At 40.6% G+C, this 22,679-nt stretch overlaps 1 protein-coding gene across 1 annotated transcript in view; it reads left to right on the top strand.

The window, feature by feature from the left end:
- slit3 (slit homolog 3 (Drosophila)) overlaps positions 1 to 22,679 on the top strand; it is a 224,324-nt gene that overhangs the window by 2,009 nt on the left and 199,636 nt on the right. Inside the window, exons 2-3 of the mRNA XM_041047960.1 lie at positions 13,872 to 13,943; positions 19,123 to 19,194. Of these exons, the coding sequence (XP_040903894.1) occupies positions 13,872 to 13,943; positions 19,123 to 19,194 (144 nt within the window). The remainder of the gene's footprint in view (positions 1 to 13,871; positions 13,944 to 19,122; positions 19,195 to 22,679) is intronic.

Raw genomic sequence — 22,679 nt, 5'->3', positions numbered from 1 at the left:
AACGGAGCAGCCAAAAGCCCCGCAGGGGATCAACAACAGACCCAGCCCTGAGACAACAAACACAATCAGTAGACTGCACAGGGAAGTGGGGGGTCTTGTTTGTCGATGTGTGTGTGGATGTGGGGGGTACTGGCGAATGTGAACATATGATTTGCATGTGTACGTCCATTTTCACCTTTCCATGCGTTTGCTTACATGCTTATATTTGTGTTTCTGTTTCTGCATGTTTGCGCTGGCTAGTGTGATTGTGTTTTTTGCGTAGGTATGTTTGAGTGTGAACAACGAATCCCATACTTCTTCCATCCCACTGGGCTGTTGTGACCTCCCAGGACCTGTTGGCTTTTACACAGCAATCCCCAGAAGACATTTACACCCAAAGAAAATAAATAATTAGAGCAGGCTGTGATGGGGAGGTGGGATAAGGGGGTCCCCTGCTTCTCGCTGGGGTCCCCCGGGCGGAATATTTGGGGTAGCAGTGCCCCTCCCTCTGCCTTCACTCTAGAAACTGTGTTTATGTTTCCCTGATTTATCCAGGTCAGTGTTTCAGCTGTGACTTTGGCCAAGAGTTGCTCTTTTCCTCCCTCTTTCTCTCCCTCTGTGCCTGCTTTCATCTCTCTTTCTCTCTGCAGATATATTTTAGGGAGTCTGAGATGGGAAACATTAAAATGGATGAGATTCCAGTTCTAAAGGTTACGGCAGATGGGAAACTTTTTAGGAAAGAGAGATGAGCATTATTACCGTGAGCAGGGATTTGGGTTTGACGGCTGGAATAAAGTCCATGTGGACAACAGATTCTAGTGAAACAAGTGCCAAGTTGGTTACTTTAAGAGTAAAAAAGTGGTTAAATTGCTTTATTGATTATTGATATTTTCTCATTTTTACCATTTAAAAGTTTAGCAATTATGAAGATCCGATGTGTAAAAGTTTGTCTTCATGATCTTTAAAAAATATCTTAGTCTTTTTTTTTTTTTTTAAAGATTTGCATGATCAGGGAGTTTATAATGTAGTGGCCTAATACAGAAAAGACAGCTGTAAAACATTGTGATGTGGCTAAATTATGTCTCAGAACATTCATAAGATAATCTGTTTTTTTGCCACTGCCAAGTGATGTAAAACTAATGGTTAATCTGACATTTGTTAGGACCTTTTCAATGTTAGGGTATAACTTAACAGTTCATGGCAACAAAAACTGGCAATCAACATTAAAATTAGAGTCACAAATACATTTAAATTTACTGAATCTGTTATTTCAGAAGTTTCCTGGCAGCGGGATGTTCCTAGTGTTCAAAGGCAATGCAATGTCGCAATGTTGAGGTAACTGGCTGGACATTGGTATGCATCAATTTGGCCTGTAAAAGAGTGCAGAAGGACAAATGGGCTTAAAAGAATACCCCAATGAAAACCTATGATTTCAGTATCAAATGCTCACACCATGGAGGCTTGAAAGACGGCTCTGAAAAGTTTGTAGCTTTGTCCTTCATGGACATTTTAATCAGTTTGGGTGGATTCCAGTGATGATTGTACCATAATTACCACTCTGCTTTTGGTCTCTGTGATCATTATGTTCCAAACACTCATACTTTGGACAAAATATTGCAAAATATACAGTTTTTTATTGTGGTTAGGTGTTTAACTTCGTCACAATTCAACTCTGTTTGCTTATGCTGGTTGTGAGTGGAAAACCGGACAAAACACTGATGTGTTTTTAGTTCTCTTTAGCACTGTGAAAATTTCTAAATGTGACACACTTTGCATTCCTGTTCTGATTTTGTTGTTTTCATTGTGTCTCAGGCTGAAATATTCGTAGTTTCACAAACTCGAATGCCAGAAGTTTCTTTCAAGACTTGAAATGTTCAAACAATTACAGGAGGAGAAATCCATAGAGAAGAGCAGATACAGTAGTCTCACCACAGCAGAATGCAATACAACAAGACCACAAGACGTGGTGTTTGAGTAAGGGACGAGACTTTCACCTTATCTTGAGTGGAAAATCTTTTTCGGCTACTACTCTGCTGCTCCCTTTATCACTCTCGAGCCACATGTACCGAATCAAACAAATTCAGACAGACTCAATGGACGATACTGAAAACAAATGTAGAGAGTCACTGTTAAGTGAGTAAGTGCGTGACACAGGTCGAGGGAAATTGGGTACAGCAGTAAAATAAAGTTCAAGGCTTTCTGATTAAATAACTACAGGATATACTGATGATACATAATACTGAAAACGTATACATTGGTAGATTTGTGCTCTAAAGGACCATGGCTGCTTAGATGGATGGAAATCAATCAAAATGGAAAATGCCTGGAACTGCCAGCATGGTCCTTTAAACTTTAGAGCTGGTCCCCACTTACTCTTTTTATTGCACATAGTATATAACTTGAATCCGGCTCACTCCTTCAACGTTTGGAAGTAAAGGGTGAGCTTGATATTTGGAGCCAGAGTCCACCTGTCATAACTACAGAATCAATCTCTTTTAAAGCCCCCTTTTCTTCACTATTGTAAACAGAGCATTTGGAAAGGTTAACGAGAGAAAAACAGTGGTGGCCTCAACTGTTCACTCAACACACACACACACACACAGGCAGCCTCGCAGATTACCTCAGGCCAGTCAATTCTGTAATGTCCTCCTTGGGAAGCCACTTGAGACCTCATTTGCATCTAATTTGAGTGGAGGGTTTTGGGGGGAGGCTTAACAGGCTTAACGAGGCTGGGTAAAATGAATTGGAAAACAGGGACGGCCTTTCTCTCCCGGGTCCAATTCACACCTGCCCTACAGGGAATGCATAGGCACACATACATGCACACACAGACACACACACACATACGCCCTCGAATGTTGATTTTTAGAGCTGCAAATTCCAAACTGTTGCCTCAGCTGCTGTGAAATGTGGGGAAAGTGAATGCTGTAAACTCTAGAGGGGGCCTTGAATTGGTTGAGGTGCAATGAGGGAATTTTTGTGTTAAAATGTGTTTGTGTGTGTACGTATGTGTATGATTATATACTTTTTTAGATGTGCTTGTGTTACCTCCATCAAGCTTATATTTGATTGCATCCTTGCATATACGTGCTGTATGTCAAACTGAGTATGTGTGTGTGTGTGTCTGTGTTTGTAGTTGAATGAGTTCACTGCTGGAAGCGGCATGCTTCCACAGCCAACGTTACACAAACTAATTCTGATTTTAACTGCCTTTTTCTCTGTTCCCTCGCTAACGGCACTTTGAGGAAGTTTTGGCAAGTTTTTTTATGAGCAACACCTTCTCTACTTTCTCTACCCTCGTCTGGCTTTTTCTCCACCTTTCTTTTTGTTTCCCCTCCCAGCTCTTCATTCTTTACCCCATCTTTGTTTCTCTTTCCTACATCCCTCACTCTTTCTCCCCATCCCTCCGCCTTCCTCCTTTCTGCAACCTTTTCCTCTCCCTTACCTCCTCCCTACCTCCCTCCACCACTCGTTCTCTGACCTCCGCCTCCCCCTTCAACACACACACCTTTAGTTTGCCAGCAGCATCTCTCCAGTAGAGTTTTCACAGCTCCCATTTCCCTTCAGCGTGCCAACCTACTGTGGTGCGCACAACTGTAGGATCCTGCCGCTTTGTGTGTGTATGTGTGTGTGTGTGTGTGTGTAGAGTGGACACACATGTTCCAGCCTCTGCTCCTGGCTCTTATCAAAGCTTGGTGTTGATTGGTCAATGGACGCTGTAACCACCACACCCTCAGCTATGAAACGGCATTCCATGGTGGGACTGGAATCTTTCTGTGTGTTTGTGTGTATCCGTGTGTGTATGTGTGTGTATGATCTTTGAATACTTTGGTGCTAACCAAACCTGTATATGTAGCAGACCATCTAATTTTAGAATAACTTGATTGGATTGACTGTAATCTGTAATCACTGCAGATCTCTTTTAGCTCAAACCCTTTCAGCTGTGTGCCTGAAGTCATCACAAATAATATTGTGTTTTATACAATTGGTAGCCACACCCAAGAAGACTGATAAGTTAAAGATGCGTCCCAAATGTTTTGAAAATTTCCGTGAATCTCTGCTAACCACGCTGTGTTGGTACTTAGCCAACATTTGTGGAAACCAAGGAGTTAATTAGTGATGTATTTTGTTTGTGCGGCATTTCTGTCTATGTTTGCAACTTTGAGGAAAGCTTCAGTCAGCACACATGCTTTGGTGACTGCTGAATAAAAGCCATCATTCAATATCGTGGGTATGATGGTGATGTAATACATCTGAGGAGGAGCGGAGTGCTATTGCTATAGCAGACAAGTCTAAACTAATAAGTAAAAACCACAATAAGCTTGCTGTTCTCAAACAGTCTCTTTATGTCATGCCTATCATCTGTGGCCATCTTGTGGTAACAATTTTGTGCCCTTCCAACTCTGTTTGATTCAGTTATGTTATGCCAAACGGCACAAGTGTGGGTAACCAATATTTAGGCTCCAGTTCTAGGTCAGTGGGTGATATTCTCTTTCCCGAGTTTCTCCGACATGCGGGCAGTTGACCTTTCTATATAATGACTTGAAGTCTGCCAAAGAGGCAGCCAGCTGGCACTGACAGTGGGCACTGCCCTTCTGGGAAACGAAGCGAGCTGGATGCTACATTAAAACATACACAGTCAGACACATACTGTATTTACATGGCACACACAAACAGGCAAAGAGGTTCACACACTCAGTGGCACACATGGAAAATCAGGCACATGTACGCAGACTGCATATGACTGCACTTTTAAAACTACGCATGAATGTACACATAAATGTACTGAACTTGTGAGGACCCTCAATGACATAATGCATTCCCATCCCTGACCATTACAACGACGCCAAACCCCAACCCAACCTAATTCTAAACTTGACCCTTAAATAAAAATTTTGTTTTCATTTTTGCTTTTAGCCGCCTGGTTAGCTCAGTTGGTAGAGCACGAGACTGTCTCTCAGGGTTGTGGGTTTGAGCCCTACTCTGGGCGGCACCGCCTCCCATGGGCCTACTACCCGTGGGAGGTGTTGTAGGACTTCGGTGGCTTGTGGACTGGGCAGCAGTTGCCCCCATGACCTGGGCCTGGACGCAGATAAGCGGCAGATGATGACATTTTTACTTTTAATTAGAGTCTTAATTTTGTAGTTTTGGCCGTTGTGTCTATCTATTGCACTCATTATATCCTGTTACATTGCACCAGAAGCAATATTGCTCTTGAAAGCACAAGAAATGAACAGGAAAAACTTTGTATACTGAAGCATAGAGGGTTAAAGCTGTACTTCAAAGACGGTCTCTTAACTGTGATGGATGTTTGCAGCGAACACTTTAGGTGATTGTTTCACAGTTAGCCTTTATTTCCTCTTCAAAGTAAGTTTTACTAACCTGGTGGTTGGTTTAAGACCTGTTGCTTGTGGTCTTTGCTTTTTTTTTGTTTCAGCTATGTTACCGTTTTACAGGATCTCAGCAATTAACGTGGTGTGTAGAGTGTTATTATTACAGATAGGGATGATGATTTTGTGGCTAAACCTGCTAAAATAAAACCCAGCTTGTGTGAAACTAAAATTTTATTTTAATCCTCAAACAGCCCTTTGAAGTAGTGTGGACCAGCTAAAATGTCTTTACACACCAAAAATATCCTCACTCAAGGTCTAAAAATGTGCCCTCAAAAACTAGACACACAAATAAAGGTATATTCATTTCCTGAATGAATATATATACATACCTGGAAGCACATAGGAGAATTTACGCATACAGTCTCACATATACAGCGCACACTCATCATTAGGCAAGCAAAGCTGACATACACACGCTTCCACTGGATTAAAAATGTAATTGGTTGTAGATGGAAACTTTGACATATAACGAGACAGGGAGAGAGAAAGAGTCTGTATCACAGAGAAACTACCCAGAGTCACGAATGACCTTCTGTGCTGAAACAGAAGCCATCAGAGTGGAGGACTTCAGAGTGTGTGCCATACTAAAACGCCACGCTGGGTTTTGTGTGCACGAGTGTGTGCAATATGCTCGCAGTCATTTGATGTTAACAAGCTATGCCACTGTTTTGTTAGGCCACTGTCACCAAAGCAACACATTATATCCCTACTGCTGGGACTTTGTTTTCTCAGTGTGTGTTTCTGTGTGTACTCCTCCACTGTACATGTGTGTATACATATTTGTGTTTATTTGTGTGCATTTGGCAGTGCATGCAGTACGCGTTTACAGCATGAGAGTGTGACTTACACCATAATTGTCTCTTTTTGGTCCAATGTTCACCTAAGTTCAATGTGACAGAAAGTTTATGTTAGGCTGAAAGTTTATGGGCGAACTGGTCAATGCACTGTGTGTCTCTACATCCTTCTGTTTCTCTCTCTCTCTGTCTTTCTCAAGCTCTGTCTCACTCATTTGCTTTCTCTGTCATTCATCTTGACCTTTCTCATTCTCTTATCCACTCGTTCGCTCACTCTTGTTTTTTCCGTCTTGGCCTCTGTTGAGGAAGCAGCAGGCCCCGTTCTTGTCAAGTGGCCTCTCGGTGGCCAAATTACCCCTCCACCCCAACCCTATTCACTTACAGTACAGCAGTAGTAAATCTAGACAAAAGCATTGCAGCCATATAAACTCCAGCAAAGAAAAGAGCTAACCAAATACAGCGCTGGTTTACAGCCCTTTTGGCTCGTGATTCTAAAAGAAAGCGATTCTTGCAGGCGACTCCCTAATGTGGTCAGGCCTACATGGTTAACAGCAACACCAAACTATGAATTTCCTGAGGTTGAGTGGCATTAACATTGAATAGAGACTATGAACGAGAGAGAAATAAATTGTGACAGACAGAAAACAAAGCAATAGATGATGAAACACAAAGGGGAGATGCATTACTCCCCCAGATTTCAACGAAACCCGATCAGTCTGGGATACTGAATGTGAAAGATGCATTAACAAGTCATTTAGAAGACTGAATGAGAAAAATAAAGAAGGACAAAGATGGATTTAAAGCTAAAATATGGACAGAGGAGAAAGAAAAACAGATCTGCAGAGGGTGAAAAAGAAAAAAATAAGGCAGAAAGTCAGACAGAAAAAATGGAATAAATTGAGTCAGACTGAGAAAGAGTTAATGTTGAAGAAAAGGGCTAGAGTGCAGATGAGATGGAGAGAACTGTATTGAGCATCATTCAGAGAGGAATCCTCTTCATGTCCTTCAGTTGCTGTAGGGAAAATATTTCCCTGACTAACGGCTCTTTTATCATCAATGACTCTGCTTCTCTTCCTCTCTCTTCTCTTGCCTTTCATCTCTATTTTTGGGAAAGATGTTCTTCTACCTTCTGTTTAGCTTCTTTTAGCATTTGTTAGCATTCTAGACATTGCAAATGTCTGAAATAAGTCAGAGGCTTATTTGTACAAACAGAGGAAGATTTTCAACCATAGAGATAAATGTGTGGTGAGGAACTCTGGCCAGATAAAATGCTGAATGTCAAGTGTCAGAATGTTTTTGAGAAGCATGCATAGCCTACACCAGAAACAATCTCCAACAGTGGAGTCAGTGTCTTGCTGTAGCGGCAGTAAACCCATCACACCAGCCAAACCTTTGTTCCAAATCGATTTCTTTCAGTGGCGTAAGCACTGGTGCTTGCTTTCGCTGTGTAAATTCTCCTGTGGCTGAATTTGATGGTTGACTGTGAACATGCTACATGCAGGTGGTGGACATCCAAGCATAGATAATCTGATAACTTTTAATTAAAATTCATTGAATTACTGGCAAAGTTAAGTGGAATCAGATCATTTCCGTCTTCATTTTGAAGGCAGGAGACAAGAGAAATGGAGCAGACACAAGTGGGAGTCAAGAAAGAGGCCATCAGAGATACAGATAGAGGCAAACCCAGTAAACACATGAAATAACCAACTGTTTGAAAATAGACTTAAAAGCCCGCTCTGATGTTTGTTAAGCTGCTTGCTTGTGTCTTTGCCTGTCTAATCTTATTTGTACACATTCTCTCACTATGGCTGGAGACAGCTGTAGAAATTTTACTAATTTAAATCAGGACTGAGCCACTTAACCAACTGGATTTTATCCTTTACTTTTAAATAAAGTTTTTTTTTTTAATATAATATTCATCATTTAGACATTTCCACAGTTTCCCTATCTGATGGTCTCAATGATGTTTCCCCACAAACGTGATGATGACAGACTGAATCCTTTTATTTATGTATGTTTAGCCTGTAAACTATCAAAGATTTTGAAGTATTGGTGTGAGCCTGTAAATATCCTGTCATGTGTAATTTTAAAAAGGGCATGACCCTGTTGTCCTCAAACGTCTGTATCTTTAGCCCTGGACTACTTGTGTGAGTACGTCTGTACTTGCTTGTTCTCATGGGTTCACATGCCTTTTGCGTGTGTGTGTGTATGATGTGAATGACCAAAATCTCCGAGTGATGATTGCTGTGTATCCCAGAGAGCAGTTTTGTAATAGGAGAGAGCTCACTACCTATTAGCATCACTATGACAGAGATTCAAAACAGCAGTGAACGGTTGCACAGGAGACCAAATGTTCCACAAAACCCCCAAATTTTCCAAAACTTGTGGACTTGTGTAAGCTCTTGCAGACAATATATGGTGTGGAGACAGGGACTGAACATGTGGGGTTTTTTTTTTTTGAATGCCTACCATGATTACGTCTTTCATTTTTTAGATATTATGGTGTACGTGTTACATATAATCTTTTATACAGCAACAGAGAAAGTGCAGTTGAGTGTTGTGCTTCACTCAGTGAGTTTCTTAAATAAATGAGTTCTTCATAGTAAGTTTGGTACCTGAATGTGTGAACTACAGCTCAGACATTACATTCTGTTAATCTGATTTTTATGTATGTGCTCTGCCGCCAGCATTTGGCTTATTTTAAACTTTTTGTTTCTATAGCAACAACTAGTGACTCGGCTCCATAGCAGTTGCTCCTTAACTGACATTGTTACATCCACCATTTTGTCAGAACTCTGACCAAGCAGATGTTAAGAGACACTCTTCAAAATGCCTTTGTTGCAGCATTATCTTCAGGTACTCTTTTTATTACAGTTGTTGTGTGATTGTTGATTTGTTCATTTTTTCCAGCATTCAGTTTTTAAAAGATTTATTTATTTATTTTTTTGGTATTTTGCCAACAACATTTTGTGTGTCTGACTGAACTCACCAGAAACTCCAGTTCTTTGTGTTGTTTTCCTTCAGTCTCTCTCCTTCTCTGTCGCGTCATAAAGCCTGAGGAGAAGCGTGAAGTTTTCCCTCAAGTTGGATCATTTTCAACTTGGCAGACATTTTTACAATAACTGTATAACTCTTGTTCATGGCATTTCGTCTTTTTTTCTGGTTTGTAGTCGCTATGATTGAATTTGTAAAGACTTCAAAGGCTATCCCCTGTCGTCTACCATCACATGCACAGTTAACAACATGTTTACTTTAATTACATTTCCACCATTCTGTATGTATTTAGCAACAAAATATGATGTTTTGACTTTGTCACTGGTTTGGCTTCTAAGCTTCTCAGTCCTGAATGGACAAAAAGTTTTACTACGATGTTACACTGCTTTTACCCTTCATTCGTCATACAAAGGGAGATTACATTTAGTGTGATTAAGGGAGTATGAACAGTTGTTCCTAAATTTCATATTCATACAGTTGAAAAAGGTGGATTGCAGCTATACTAAAGGCTAATTTTGAAGCAGCTTGGTGCCTGACCCCAGCTTCTGCTGACTGACACACTGTACAGCGTGGAGCTCAAAAGGAAAAGGAAGAAGGCAATTAGGATTCCTTGCGTAACTGGGAGATTTAGGGAGCGAAATTGAGCATACCTATCTTGGAGAGAGAAGGATGGAGAGCAAGAAAAGAAGAATGAGAAAGTGAAGAGGTACAAGAGCTTTGTGGAAAATAACAGGAGATTAGGACAGGAAGCGAACGCATTCGGCAACGAAGCATTGGCTGGACAACAACAAAGGATGAAAGGGAAAGGATGGAGGGATAGAGAGATAAGGATGCAGTGCCTGATAGAGTGAGAGAAAAAGTGGAAAGAGGAAATGTCACACTGCCAGAGACAGAACAGAGAGAGGAAACTGTTTGCAGAACTTAATCATTATTCCTCAGTGTGGGGCAAAGGTCAAGAAAATGAAAACAAGACCGAGTGAGATATAGGTGCAAGGAGAGAAAGTGAAACACGACTGATATTTCATGGTTTACCACAGCGGCGGTCAGTCCGACTTCTCATTCCACCGAGCTCTTGGGAGTCTTTGTCACCTGATCTGTCATTTGTTTAACATTCCTTTCTAATAGTTATTTCTCTGTTTTTCCTCAGTGTCTGTGGTGAAGCCAGCCAATAAAGCTGTGCTGGTAGTGAATCAGCTTCCCCTACACACCATATCTGTGTGTGTGTGTAAAGTCAACTGGTTTGCTGGCCCACAGCAGCCAGACTGAAAGGTTCACTAGTTTCAGTGGTCTGGGGTGAAATGTGGTGGGGAGCTGTCTGTGCCTTTTTGTGTGTGTGTGTGTGTGTGTGTGTGTGTGTGTGTGTTGTATGGTGTATTAATTCCCTGAACACCTGCTGTTTGCATTCTTGTCTTATCCCCTTGTCACAAACACACACACACACATGTGCGCCTTACCTCTGCCTGTAATGGAAACAAACAGTGGTTAGGGCTTTTGTACTAAAGCCTCTTGTTAGTTGTCTGACTGCCAGCTGGTCAGTTAAATTTAAAGCCAAGTTAAGCTTTACTGCTGGGTGGGGTGGATCCCCAAGCTTCAGCAGACCAGGTGCATAAAAAAGGCTGCCCTGGCCTAACGTCATTCACATCCTCTGTCACCGTATTTTATCATTTTGCATAGACCCCTGCAGTCTAATCAAGCTTCTTAGGTTGGATTTATAGTATACTCTGTTACTCAGCTTTTTTTCAATATGATATACCAGCTCCTGTAAAGGTACTGTAGGTTGTGCATTTTATTTTGAGAAATTCTACCTTTCTGTATTAAGGATAATTGTATGGGGCTTTGCTTGTTAGACTTCAGAGCACTGAAGTCATGCTTGCATTGGATGACTGGCTCGGTCACTCATCCTTCACAACCACTGGCTCACACCGCAGCTGTGCGGCTACCAGCTGACTAGAAACATCCAATCATATCCATGTAGGTGTAAAATTCATGAATGAATGAATGAGACATGAATTAGTGTTTACTTGACATATATGACTAATGTCACTGGTTGTTTACCTCATGAGGAATGACAAGAAATCATAGTTTACACCTTTTTATTTCTGAATGCATCAGTGTCAATTGGTGTGCTATTCATTCGACAATTTCATCATTTAATTTCACACCACATTTCATTTTGCTTTGGCAGAGGCATTGGCTTTCTCAGTTTTTAGGCGGTGATTTTAGATAGGGCGGTGCCATCGCTCTCCACCTGGCCCTGTATCCTCACTGTTTGTTTGACTACAGAGCGGTTTCCCTGGTGAGAGCAGAAGTTTCCACTGTGAACAAGAGAAAGATGGAGATAAGGATGGAGAGATTAGGGGAGAAGGGAGAGAAAAAAGAGAAGGGTAGGAAAAATATAGCCAACTGTGAAAGAGTTAAAGATTGAGATAAAAGAGAAGAGATTAGAGGGGGAGAGAGAAAAACAGAGGAAGGAGAAGAAAAAGTGTTTAGTCAACTGTGAAACAGTGAAAGATAAGACATGAGAGATTGAGAGAAGGGGAGACACGGTAAAAAAGGGAGCTTAGAAAGAAAAAGTGGAGAAGAAGGCTGGGAACACAGGGGTGAGGCTGGCTGAGAAGGACTGACAGATTGACATAAAAGAGCAGTGACTGGGGAAAGGAGAGATTCAAGATAGATGGAGGGAGGGAGGGGGGAAGAAAAACTGAGAGATTGTTGCCAAATGTGAAAAGATGAGGGGAGACAGATAACAGAGGATTAAGACAGGGAGGAGAGGATGGATAGAGGTGGAGTGATGGGGAACAGAAGTTTTCAGATTGGATGCTGCCTCAGAGTCACTTGAAAGTGAGTGTATACATGAAATTACAAAACAAGAGGAAAAAAATTCTGTTTCTGTCATCATGGAAGCACCTCTTTCCTCAAGTTGAAAATGATAAATCAATGATGTATTGAGTTTTTCATCACGTCCAGGAAGGCTTATCAAACCGCCTCGCTTCCCAAGGAACTGGCAATTTTAAACATATTGAAAGCCTGACAAGAACCAGCAGCATGTAGTTTGGATGATGGTGAAGTGGCTCGCCATCAAAAAACTTATCTGGTCTCTTGAATGTAAGAGTAAGATGAATGTGACTCCAAATCATCATGAATTCCTTTCTGATTTTTATATCTTTTCATGTCATTGAAGGGTCTAAATGTTTGGATTACTGGATGAGGTTGGTTTAGCTGATTACAATAAATGCAACATCTTTATACATCAGAAGGTTTTAGTGCTGATATTTAAAATTCAAAATCAGTCATGTTTTTACTGTTTATGTTTCAGCCCTTTCAGAATCACTCAGTTTGAGAAATTCATTGAGATTATGTAGTCAGCACCTTTTTTTTGTTGTTGTTGAAAACAGCTGCCTTCTGTGTCTGGAAACAACGTTGATGAGAGTGGTGAGAGAGAGTCAGAGCAGCAATGTTGAGCTGTAAAAGCAAAACAATGAGCTTGAAGATGCCAAAATGCTCATCAAGGATCCTCAAACAGAAACCTTACTAAACTGGGACCTCTTTCTGAGCACGTATTTGCTGTTGGTTATGATTTAATCCAGCTTCCCATTCCACTCTTTGCTGCAGTGGGTGGGAGTCTGATCCCCAGTCATTTTATGTGACCTCCCATTGTATCAGTTGAGATATTGTAACTATTCATTACCCTGGAGCCTTTTCAAGGAGCCCTGGTGGACTCTGGACCCCATTTTGGGCTTTGGGAAGCGCTGCCCTCCCTGTCTCAGGCCAGGGTATGGCTCTTATTAGTGGTCCTTACCATGGCAGCTTGGGGAAGCCTTTTGAAACCTAATATGGTCTTAAATCAGATTTATAAATGTTTAGGTGTATTATGAAAAACACACACGCAGGCCGCCTCTGCAAAACCAGACTCTGTTTATGTGTATGTGTGAGTGTGTGTGTCTGTGAGTGAGAGAGGGCGAGTGAAAGCCTACGGAGAGTCTGTGTGTGAAATAAGAGAGAAAATTGTGTGGGTTGTTTGTCCGTGTTCTCTTGTGTGTGTGTGTGTGTTTTTTTTCCTCGCCCTAATTCCTCCAGTGCGACAGCGTTTCAATAAACAGTGTTGCTGTATAAAGGGAACAGTCTATACACACACACTCAGGCAGTCAGTTCATATTGCAGTATGTATACATTGTGCACTCATAGTCAAAACAGATTGAATGACAGCCAGGAAACACGATAAGCTTTTAAACTCTGATGATGGAAAGAGAAAATAATTTCATCCCACTTTTTTTTATTTATTTATTTATTTATTTTTGTTGGAAAATTTGCTTCTCAATAATTCACAGCAGCATGAGCAGTACATGTGTGTAGCAGTGTGAGTGTATGTGCATAAATCTCATGGTGCCTGTACGGTCGGAGTGTTAGTATGTTTTGGTTTGTGTTTGTATGTTTGTGTGCGTTTGATTGTTATATGTGTGTGTGTGGGCTCTTGTGCTGTGGGGCATTCTCACGCTTTGTCCGGCTGCCACATTCGCTAATATGACTGAGCGAGAACACACAGGGACACACAAAATGCTGACACACACATGCACCCAGCGGGCGCTCGCCGGTGTTCATTTGCTTTTTAGTATTTATTATAAAGATACTGTAGGCTTTTTAAATACAGTGTATTATATTAAATTCATGCTGTATTTAATTCAATCTGTAACCTCTGTGTTTCTCTCTGTAGGGATTTGAACAGAAACAACATCACCAGAATCACTAAAGTGGACTTCTCTGGCATCAAGAACCTCAGGATTCTGTAAGTTTTCTTTCTTTGCTTCCATCAGCTTTGTGCGGTGTTAACCCATTCAGTGCTGCTGGAATTACTCAAGGAACATCAAGGTTCTTTAACAAGTTCACATGGCGTTAGCTGTATCTCAAACTGCTTCACAAAACAACTAAACGACAACTTATTTTTTCATTTAGGTATGAGCTTGGTTGGATTTGGGTACGAGGCTGAATCCAGTCTTTTATGTGCCTATTCTTTCTCTTTTCTTTGTTGTGACCTGTATTCGTTTCTTTACAAGGAGTTCCATTAATGAAAAAGCTGCCATGCTGGAATAATTAGACAAATGCTATATTTACCTAATAGGCCTGTACATGGCTATAGGGGAAACAAGTCTCTATAAAATAAAGTTTCCCATCCTAATGAGGGATTTCAGGGCAGGAGAGAATGCAAGTGTCTTATCCAAGGAGTTGAATTTCGTAATTACTGAATATTTACAAGGTTAAATAATAGAGTAATCGTGAGCTGAGATTCCAGTAACAAGCAGCAAGACTCCCATTTGTTAAACAAGCAACACAACAACAAGATGTTAAGCTGGTGCGGACATGATGATGAAGTATACAGAGATAAAACTGCTGAGAAAAATGTTGCAATTTCTGGACAATTGGTCACAATAAATTGTGAGTCACTGTTCACTGTAAAAGAAAAGATAATGTAACTCAGAGTTTGCTGTTGTCTCCCATGTGTCTCTGAATAAAAGTTGGGCAATACTGAATTTACTGAAAGTTTTGCAATACAGGAACATCCAGAGATACCAGAGTGCCTTTGAAAATCAGAAATAAGCAACAAACGTGTGAGATTCTTTAAAGATGCAAAAGTTGTGTAAAATTGTGCACAGATGATTAAACTAAAACAGAATAATGATGTGGTCACAATACATTTCTTAAAACCCAAAATCATGTCCCTGCGCTTCAATGCCATGTTGCCAGTGTGAAGCAAAACTTTGACCAAGTGCTTAACAGGATAGGTTTTTGTTTAAACAATGATGATGAGGCTTAAAGGACAAGTTCACATTTTTTCATTCATCTTGGAGCTATACACACATGCCCATATGTAGAAACATTTTTGTAATTGTTCCTCCCCTACTGCCCACAAAGGTTTTGGACTTCAAAAGCAGCTGAGCCTTTCTGACCATTGTCCAAAGGCGAGTTATTGACTGAAGTCTAAACATGCAGCTGTCAGTAAACATCACTCTTTCCATGAACCTTCTATATTTTATTGCACAGCTTTGTGCCTGTCGAAACTTTCCCAAAAAAACCCAGTGAAATGCTAAAGTCATTACTGATGTTACTCTCGCTTGTCTCATTCGTCAGTTGTAAACAGCGGCTCTGTGGAGTGTGACTCCTCGTGTCCTCTCAGCTGTCCTAATGACTTCAAGGGCTCTCCAACTCTTCTGCCTCAAGCGGCTCAAGTGTGTGTGTGTGTGTGTGTGTGTGTGTGTGTGTGTGTGTGTGTGTTAGGGCTATAATAACTATAATCACTGTTGGCTTCATGCAGCTTCCCTCCTCACTCCGTTTTAACCAGACCGGCAGATAAAAATACACTCCCATCACAAACTACGCTGAGGATTGGACACAAGTTTATGCAAGTGTGTGTTTGCATTTGTAAGTGCATTTGTTTTACTATAACCGTACTTGTAAGGACCATGGTGGATTTTGGAATTGATGTTTAGCTTCACGTTTTATCAAATGGCTGTGAAATTGAACAAGACAAAAAAAAAAAAGAGAGAGATACTGTTATTTCTGTGCATTCTGTATAACTGAGACAGGCTGACATGAACCAAAGAAAAGAGGGTGTGTGTGTATGTGTATGTGCTAGTGTGTGAGGGAGAGAGTGTGTTTGCGTGTGGTGGGCCAGCAGCTTGTTTCATGTGGTTGGTGATAAACAGCTGTGACATTTCCCCACTCTAAATCTCTTAAAGAAATGGGAAGGAGACAGCTTGGGAAAGAGAGGAGATAGTCTGAGAAAGTACACACTGTGCCCCACACACACACACACACAGACACACACACACACACACACACATACATACACATACACATACACACACTCTCTCTGTCTCTCTCACATGCACAAATACACGTTGTTTCATATGTATCAAGCAATGAACAAAAGCCGTGTAGCCTTGACCCTTATCTGTAGTCAAATAGGTATTACTGTTACTTTATGAGCGCCCCCCCTCCCCTCCCTCGAATGAGTTCTCCTCCTGGTCACTTAACCCTCACATACATCCCATGGGAAAAGTTTGCATGTACTTAAATGCTTCTAACATTCCTTGCAGGAAAGACCAATGACTGCAGAAAGAAGTATTTCTTCTATGCCCACGCTTACGTACAAGCTTGTAATTATTCATAATTATCCATCCATCCAGCCATTAGCTATACAGCTTTTCCTTGGGGGTCCCGCGTCTTGTGAAAGTATATGACTACCGTTACGTATAATCTGACTGGTTCAAGACCGTAACCAAACCTGTAGCTTAGAGCACATATGCAACATAATTATATCAATTGTATTTTATTGTACATTAAAACCTTAATAATCATAGAATAGAAAAATGAAAACATCTTAATTGGGCTAATTTGTTGGTATTTAAAATCAATCCTCAAACTTAGTATCTGACCTCATGAAAGCACTTTAACCAGACAACCTGCTGCAATCTGACTGAACATTTATTCATACAAAAACATGTAGTTCCCTTCCAACAGTTTGAATACTCTTTAGTCTGAGTGGTCAGATCATCTTCCTGTAAACACAGACACAGCTTGTCTCTGCATGCGTACTGCATGCGCAACACTTAGCATAATATCTTTGGCAGCCTTACTTTGCAAGATTTCTTCCAGATTGTGGTGAAATTGAGTAATTCCAAACAAATTTATATGTAGGTGAAAACTTGTGCTTGATATTGAACATTTGGCCGGCGAAGATTAATGTGGTTTCATCCATTGTGCGTAAACAACAAGTGAAGTTAATATCCCCTGAAGTATTTCCTTATTTCTTCAGAGGCCAAGTGCGCTGAGTTTGCCATAAGGTAGCGTGACATCATTGTGCTTTTTATAATGGTTGCTAAAACCTTCTAATACGCTTGAATGAAAGAGTTATTGGACACACCAGGCCCCACACACATGAAATCCTTACATGTTTTCTCTCTTTTCTCCATCTCTCTGCTGATGACTAATCCCTGATATAGACCGATATAAAAACAATACCTCATCTGAACAATATGCCAGCATCGACTCCCAGCACCATGTGTTTGGCGTATGATCCCTTGCCTTTCTAAACTTCATTCAATAAATCAGCATGCGGTTGATCTCTCATTTGGACAAATAAACTCTGATAGTTACTCAAAGTTATGTCTTGATTTAGCTCTCTCCAGAGTTTACAAGATATGTTCTATCAGGATGGAGAAAATTCAGCTACACATAGAGTAAACATGCTGAATTTATGCTGGCTGGGCTGTAAATTATGACTGATAGGCTGGAGTCAGGACTGTGCACATGTTTGTGTGTGTGTGTGTGTGTTTTGGGCATCCGTGCTACCAGTACATAACTGTGGACCTGTGTTTATGCTTTACATGTTTACACACATCTGACATTGCTCATTAGTAGTGCTGATGAACAATGTCAGATAAGTATTTGTGCCTATCACACTGTGTTTGCCTTTGTCAGCTACTCATTTAGAACTTTTTGCTCCAGCTGTCATTATTTTTCTGAGGCATTTTTTTCACATTTTTTGAAAAAGTGGCTAAAAACTGCTAATTTCCTCCTTGAATTATTCACCCAAATTGTCATGGTCCTGCTTATCATACTACAAACTAAAGCAATAAAACAGAGCGAATATGCAAAGTAATATTACTCAGATTTCTGTATTATTGTACTCCTTTGAGATTTTCACAGATTTTTAGTTTTTATAAATAAATACTTTTTTGAAAATTAAGGTGGAAAAAAGGTGATCAGGAGGGTGGATGCAGCTTTGAGTGTCAGTTATTTATGTGCTTCTCCATGAATAAGTTTGATTGTGTGTGTCTGAGCCTGTAATCTTTCAGCCAAGTGCATGTCTCTATCCAGCAGATTGTGTGTGTGTGTGTGTCGGTATGACAGACCATGGATTAATGGCTGCAATACAGCTGCATGTCTAAACATTTTCTTTGAACGAATATTTAAAGGAAGGTCATGCCAAAACAATTCAGAGTCCACATGTCAGGCCAGACAATGTCTCCTTTTGATACATCTTCTTTAGTCTTTCTTGGCTCTGTCTTTCTTTTTTTTCTTACCCGCTCAATCCATCTTGTCATTTTGGGATTCTTTATTTTTGCATCTCTGTTTCCTCTCTCTCTCTCTGCCTCCTCCTCTCTCTCCTTTCGCTTGACTTCTTTGCTCCTCTCTTCCTCCTCCTCTCACATCAGCCACTCTCTTCCATCGATCTCCTCCTCCCTCTCAGGAGATGTCAGCCCTAACATCCTCAGACAGAAAGTATAAACATGCATATCTGCGGAGATGTTCTCTCTCCCTTTCTCTGTCCCATCTGGAAAATCTTAGATTGCCCCAAAAACATTACGGCACACACAGAGAGCCGAGAGGGAAAAAGAGGAATATGTGTTACATTGGGAGCACCACTGGAAAGGCAGAAGAGAAATGGAGAAGATATCCATCGAGGAATAGAAGAGGAATGGGTTGTTAATTGTTTATTTTGGCACACTAGACTGTGACATTTGTGAAATGCTGCATGTCTTAGACTTTTTAAACTTTTGTTTCACGCCAGATTCATTTGTTCAGCACACTGATTGCTTGTTTATACGACAATTTTTAAAAAGCGCAGTGTCTCTATCGATGTTTGAAATGTCTCTATTTCCCTCTGGCAAGCAGCTGATGTTGCTGTTTGCACTGGCCAGAAAATGAGATTTATCTGCTGTTTCTTCCTCTGGTGTGAACCTGCAGGTCAGCTGGGGAACTTGGCAGTGGATTAAATGGCGACATTTTAAAGAAATGCCTATTGCAGCTATGTAAAGTTAATGATAATTCTTAATGCCTCATTTTACTGTTATGTCCACCTTGCCTTTACTGACATTCCTTCAGTATCTATTGAAGGATTTGTTTAAAAATCATAGTAACTGCAGCTATTGTTCTTCTCTGTTTCTTTATATCCATCACTGTAGTCATCTGGAGGACAACCAAATCAGTGTTATCGAGAGAGGAGCCTTCCAGGACCTCAGGCTGCTGGAGAGACTGTAAGTGCACCATCTTACACTACTGTCTTTGTGTGCGAGTGAGAAACAGAGCCAGTGCAAAATAAACAGCTCATGCAAATTTTAGGCATTTTATGCATGTTAAAAAAACCCCCACCAGACTACAAGCACACACACACACACACACACAAAAATATCACTAAATATACACACGTTCAAACACATTCTTGCACACACACCTTTGACTTCCTGCTGCTACCTGTCCATTTTGTAAAGCATAGCACACAGAGTGTACCTGGATGACTCCCAGGTCTATCCACTTCACACACTACCTTGGAATCTCCCATAGATGTTGCCTTGTTCCGTGTGGGTGAGTGTGTGTCCGTCAGTTCGCACCAACGTTCTAGTCAATAGAACTGAGGTGTGAGTGCACAACACAACACTTCCCACACACACACCTGCATGTTTATGAGTCTGTGTTACAGGGATGACGGACAGACGGCTTTGCAGGAAGACGTGCTTCCATGTTTCTGCTGTCTGTTTATGATCCTGTAGCATAAGACAAGAATACAGAGTAACACACTTTACGTGTTGTCAGATGTTATCTCCTGAAAAATCTGCCAGATTTTATGGCTGTTTTTATAGGTGGCGTTCAGGTGATGAAACACACCTTCTGGCAGCCATATTGGAGGTCTTCAACTGATGAGAGCAGCATTTCTAAACTTAGGACTTGGCTATCGCAGCAGTGTTGAATTGGCATTGTTGTGTTAGGACTTGAGCTGAATATTTCCTCAGATAATGTTGTGTCATTATCTATCTCACCACAGTACGGTTTTTAATTTGCCTCTGACTTTCTGCAGTGTGATAAATTCACCTGCAGTAACTTAAAGGCATGTCGTGCTGCTGTGTGACCTCAAAATGTGATGAGCTTTGTACAGTTTTATCTTATCTTATATTAAACTATATTGATCTGGAACATTTCTAAGTAAAAATCCCCTTCTCAGATGGTAACATATACAGACATAGAGCAGAGTGGCAGAGACATACAGAAAGACAAAAGCAGTTAGTTCAGGTGACGGTAAACCTCACTGACACTGGACAGAAACTTGTGAGGTGTTGAGTGGCAGCGACATGTGTATCTTGTCTCTAAATGGAGATCACACATCCGATAGTGAAAGCTTGAGGTGATGGGCTGCTTTAATGTTAAAAGGCTCTTTAAAGTGGTGTGTCAGGAAGGGTCGGAGGTTGAGGTGAGGGAGGGAGGGAGGGAGAGGTTAGGGGACAAAAGAGTTGTGTGTTGAAACTCGCACAAGAGACAGCATTCATTTGTGTAAGTCAATTGAAAAACAATTTATTGGATTGTAGACTAAAGGTGTGTGTCATAATTAAATACATCACACAATGTAAAGATGACACATTGCACTTAAGTTGGAGTCTCTCGAGCGAGCTTTTTTTTAGTTTTAGAAAATATTAAAGAAAAAATCACAACTGTACTGAGGGAAATAACAATGGGTCCCCTGAGTCATAAATAGCTTTTTACTTTACTGATAGTGAACTGCTTTTTAAAATGCGTAGCTGACAGGATTTTTGATGTTGTGCCTGTCAGGGTGAAAGGTGAGGGGTGAGAGGTCCTGGTGCTGAGTCTGTGTGATTTATGGAGTCACAATGTGAAAAACATGGAGCTTAAGTCGCCATCTCCTTGGGCGAGGACACTCATTTATGTCAACACATGAGTTATAAAGTCATGTGTCGGACATTTTGTCTCTCTAGGTAATTTGAAAGAAAAAAATGGGACTCAGAGGTGATCTGAAATAGTGAACTTAAGGATTAGCTGACTTTTAGAGCTGTAAAAAGTTGTAATTGGTGGATATTTTGCAAAGAGAGCACAGGATTTTTCAGGAGGTGTTGTTTTAGTTTGTTATTTGTGCAAAAAAGATATGAACCTTCTGGATTTTGAGGCGGTAACCCAGTGAGATTAGTTCCCTTCAGTCTCCAAACCATTTCTGCTGGACTTTATTGTGATTCTGACTAATAGATATAATTTTCCAAATTTAAAAACATACTGCCCATAGACTTGTGGGTTGGCAAGATTTCAAAGGTTCCAAGTAGAAGAAACTCATCATTATTATTATATGAAAACACACAAAGGATTCTTCTCTTAAAAACCATAACTGTTTTGTGAGCAAATGTCTTAAAATGACTCATAGCTGTAATAGTAGGCAGTCATGGGTTTTACTTTCGTACCAGCAGTTATTTTCTAGGAGCAGGGGTCAATTATTTCAAATGGTGGATATCTCTTTTTGGACTGCAGCTCTCTTTCCATTGGTGCACACAGGAGTCAGGGTCTTATTATCATTATCACAGGGGTTAAAAGGTTGGTGTCTGTGTCTTCTCCAGCACAGATTCTACTTCGCGACCCCTCGACCCTCCGCCCTCCTTTTCATTTCTTTTTCCCTTCCACGCCTCGTTTCTCAGCCAAATGCTTTGGTAGCTTGATAACACTTTCACTCCCTCTCCTCACACTGTCCTCATCTGTCTCTGCTGCAGCCAACCCCACCCTCCTTATACACACACACACACACACACACACACACACAAGCAGACACATACTTCACCCTTACACACTTCATCTCTTTCTGTCTCCTCACACACACTTGTCTTTCTGTTGGTCGACACCATTTTTTCTTTCTCACTCCATCTTCCTCTGCCTCTCATTCCTTTGTAAATAATTGCCATGTGTCCATTTCATGCTCAGTTCAGCCTCTTTAGACATGGAATGGTATTTTATGTGTAACAATAAGAAGGCATTGGGTATGAGAAGGTTTTCTCTTCATATTAGTTTAGAAACCCATAGTTATAAATCATAGGTAAAAATGCCCATGTTTGTCTTTTTGTTGCCTCTCTGGAAATGAATGAAAGTTCATCCTACTGTTTCTTTTAGTTATGTTTATGTACATATTACTACTCATGGGGGAGTGTGCATGTATTGCTGATTGGCCATTTCTGTTTGTCTGATAGCACATTTAAGAATTACCTGGCGACGATGGTCCTGTGACTGTAACATTCATTTTTTTCATTTTTTTTTCACATTTTATCATCTTTTACAAATGTAAGAAATCATGTTTTCTTGCTTTTGATGAGCCTCTTTTTTTTTTACAACAACATTGGTTATGTTGGCTACGTGCACCTGAAACTGCTTCTGGAAAAGCCTGGGTTCAAGAGCCCAAAGCCTTTCATTTCCTTATCTTTACCAATATGAGTGGGTTAATACAGGATGGATAAGCTATCAGTTTAAATTAATGAGGAAAATAAATGCAGTATGACTTCTTGGGCAAAGCTCTTGCATTTTGTACATTTTTGTCCTATCAGAAAAATTTAGGTCAGTAAGACAGACAGTTTTTCCATTTCAGTACGCAGTAGTGCACTTGGCTCTCTTGTAATCTTGTGATTAATGATACAGTCTTCTCCTTTTCCTAAAGTGACAAACCAGATTAAGACTTTTACCAAAATGTGTTGAGAACGTGTAA

The sequence above is a fragment of the Toxotes jaculatrix genome, chromosome 10 (assembly GCF_017976425.1).
Source record: "Toxotes jaculatrix isolate fToxJac2 chromosome 10, fToxJac2.pri, whole genome shotgun sequence".
Classification (NCBI taxonomy): Eukaryota; Metazoa; Chordata; class Actinopteri; family Toxotidae; genus Toxotes; species Toxotes jaculatrix.
This window is presented reverse-complemented; position numbering and strand designations above follow the sequence as displayed.